General features: G+C 37.1%; 1 protein-coding gene across 1 annotated transcript; it reads right to left on the bottom strand.

The window, feature by feature from the left end:
- Positions 1–1,315: 1,315 nt before the first annotated feature.
- On the bottom strand, positions 1,316–2,655 carry LOC110611659 (putative UPF0481 protein At3g02645). The gene has a single exon (XM_021752043.2). It carries the CDS (start codon positions 2,638–2,640, stop codon positions 1,369–1,371), a length of 1,272 nt encoding a protein of 423 aa, XP_021607735.1. The 5' UTR covers positions 2,641–2,655; the 3' UTR covers positions 1,316–1,368.
- Between the last annotated feature and the right edge of the window lie 384 nt (positions 2,656–3,039).

The following is a 3,039-nucleotide window of genomic DNA, read 5'->3' as shown; positions in this document are numbered from 1 at the left end:
CTATGAGAGATTTTCGAGAGAATGAACATGATGCCTAATCTGCATCACAAAAGGCAAGCAGCTTGAAATCATTCTAAGTTGGGCAAAACAAGCCCTGTACAGAGGCAACTTTTAGATATCAAAGAACATGCAGGGCAACAACCATATGGGCTGCCTAAGACTGCTCATAAATTGACCGAGATGCTGGACTGCACTACTTATATATAGGAATTTAGAGGCTTATGGAAACTTCTGTACTGGTAGAAATGCTTAACCAGTTTAATAGGCTTTTTGGATGTGCTTAAGGGGGCAAATTTATATATTTTCTCCCAAATCAAGATTTCCATTTCATATAGGAATTTAGAGGTGCTATGAGTGAAAATTGGTTTCTGCATGTTTGTTCAAGGTGCCGGTGGTGAGCAGTTGTGTGCTGCAAATCTATAGGCTTTGCAATAACCTTGTATCTGTGACATGACCTATTAAATGTCGTTTCCCACCATGCAGATTCAAGAGAACATGAAAGCTATTGACGTGATCCCCTTGTTGACTCCTGCCGTGATGGAGAAGATAGAGGCTGTTGTTCAAAGCAAGCCAAAACGTCCAGATTCATATAGGTAAGTAATGTAGGATGTTTGCGGGAATTATGTAGCAGATTCATATTACAAAGGTCACGCCTTAGTTCTGTTGTCATTCAAGTGTGGCTGTTGTATTGTTATATCTTGTTTCACTGCCTTGAAGCATTTCAATCCGCAGTTGATTTTTCATGTGCGGGAGGGATTTTCTCATTTTACATTTACATGAGGTTCACAATTCTGAATTGATGACAATTGGTTGTCTTGAATTTGGCGTGCTATAAAGATTGATATATTTTTCCATTTGAACGCTTTGTTTTGCTAGTTATTATTATCGAAACATTCTTTCTTAGACCTAGTTTACATGGTGTCATAATATAATTTATCACATAAAAATAGGGAAAGGTTTGGCTTGTATATCTGTGTTCTGAATTCAGAGACCGGATCTCGGCAAGAATTGCCCAATAAATAATGTCCTAGTAATCATATAGGGAAAGGTTTGGCTTTTGGTGTTTTTTTCCTTAATTAAAATATTCATTAAATTATTCATGAGGATGCAAAAATAGGCACGCGCTCTTACCTATTAATAAATTTGTTTTCCATATATAATTTTTTGTGAAAATTTATGAAGAAGCCTGTGTATAGAGAAGTTAACCACATATCTGATACGGAACTTTGCATTTTTGTCCAGTGAATGCTTTGCTGTATTTATTTATATTGACATTCTCACAAAAATTGCCATGATCATGGTATTAATTCAGAGGAAGGAATATTAAAAACGCCACGCCAAAATGAACAAGAAACGTTGGCATTTATTTTACTTATAATAAGAAAGAACTGAATAAACAGTTTGAGTCATGGAGAGAAGGAGCAGCATGATAGCAGCTAAAACAGAAATGAGAGACCATGGGTTTTGAAAATAATCGTGCCTCAACTTGGCCATCCACAGATTCCTTCGTTTCTTGCAATGCTGGTTTATATTGTTCACTATATCCCCGTAGAGATCCCTTTCGCAGAAGACATGTTCCCCAAGCATGTTGAATAGAATAGCAATGGTTTCATCGTCTCCCTTCCAGTTATCAATGATCCCCTGGCGACAAAGTAGCTCCACATCCTTTTTAGAATTGATGAGGCTATCCATGAATACCGTGTAATCAGTGAAGTATTTTGGACTTGTGGAAGAGGTCAACTGCTCGTAGGCTATGAGATTTCGCAAGACACACTCTGTTTTATCTCCAATTTGTATTTTTGGGATTTTAATTGTACTGTTTACAAAATCTATATCGAACAAGTTATTTCTCTCAACAGCACTCTTGAACTTAATCCCGACATCTTTGAGCTCTGTGGCACAGCGCGTAAAACCTCTTTCCTCGGCTTGTCCCATTTTCTTATAAACCTCTAGTCTTGCAGGGGAAGGTTGCCAGTGGTCATGCAATAATCCCAGTAGGTTCTTGATTTGTATCATATTTTCTGGAGTGTTTGCGAGACTTGAATTACACAGTGGGCCTGGTAGAAAAGTTTCATAGATTGCCAAAATCAATGTAATGAAGGTGCTTTCTTGGCCCGAAATCACATTGCTTGTGACAAGCAACTCACTTAGTATGAAGAATGGAAGTTGATTTTCAAGCAGTAGCAGGTCCAGCATGAATCTAGTCAACATATGATTAGATCTTAAAAGAGGGTCTTCTTTATCATCTTGTAGCAATTTGCATATAAACTCAATAATAAAGCAACCATCAATAAGCATCATTTCAACGAATTCATCATGGTCAAAGCTTAAAGGCTCTGCATAACATTTACGAGCTCTTTCTTCCAAACTTCTTACGGTCTGCACATACCTTAATACATCGTTTTGAGCACTTCGTTGAAGGAGACTTTGAAGATACCGTATTTTGTGATTTTCCATGGCAAGTAAATGGTCTTTCCCATGGTGATAAGGACCAATTGCAATTAGTTGCGGTTCATAGGCCTCTTCATTCACGCTCCGTAGTTCCTTTGGCACTTTGAAAATGCAATGATCTGAGAATACAGGGGATTCACCTGTAAGCTTTTCATTAATCTGAATCGTTACGCAGTCTTCAATCGCCATCTATTAGAAAAAGATAATACTCCGTTAATCCAAAATTTAACATGTTTCTACTGATTATTATTAACAATAACAGACATTAAAAACAAACAAGCTGAGTATTACAAGTATTTTTCAGTAGGATGAAAGAAAATGGCATGCATTGAGGAAAGGAAACAGGTGGAGCATCACGCAGAGCAGCTTACTTGTTAATTTGAAGCATGTAACTATCTCACCCTCCGGAGCTTAGACAATTGAAACTTTTTAGGACTACTTATAATGCTAAGTATTGTGTACCAAGTCCAAGTCTTCTTTCTTTAATATTTTTATTTGACCCCAAAAATTTATTTTATACCAACATTATATGTAACTAACTGGTAATGACTACAGATCTCTACCAAGGCTAAGAGGGCTACAAGAAGA

The sequence above is a fragment of the Manihot esculenta genome, chromosome 3 (genome assembly GCF_001659605.2).
Source record: "Manihot esculenta cultivar AM560-2 chromosome 3, M.esculenta_v8, whole genome shotgun sequence".
NCBI classification, from domain to species: domain Eukaryota; kingdom Viridiplantae; phylum Streptophyta; class Magnoliopsida; order Malpighiales; family Euphorbiaceae; genus Manihot; species Manihot esculenta.
The sequence above is the reverse complement of the archived record's forward strand: the minus strand, read 5'-3'. Positions and strand labels throughout refer to the sequence as shown.

What these genes read in the sequence shown, in the direction of transcription:
- LOC110611659 (XM_021752043.2), bottom strand. Translation starts at nt 2,640, where the DNA reads ATGGCGATTGAAGACTGCGTAACGATTCAGATTAATGAAAAGCTTACA.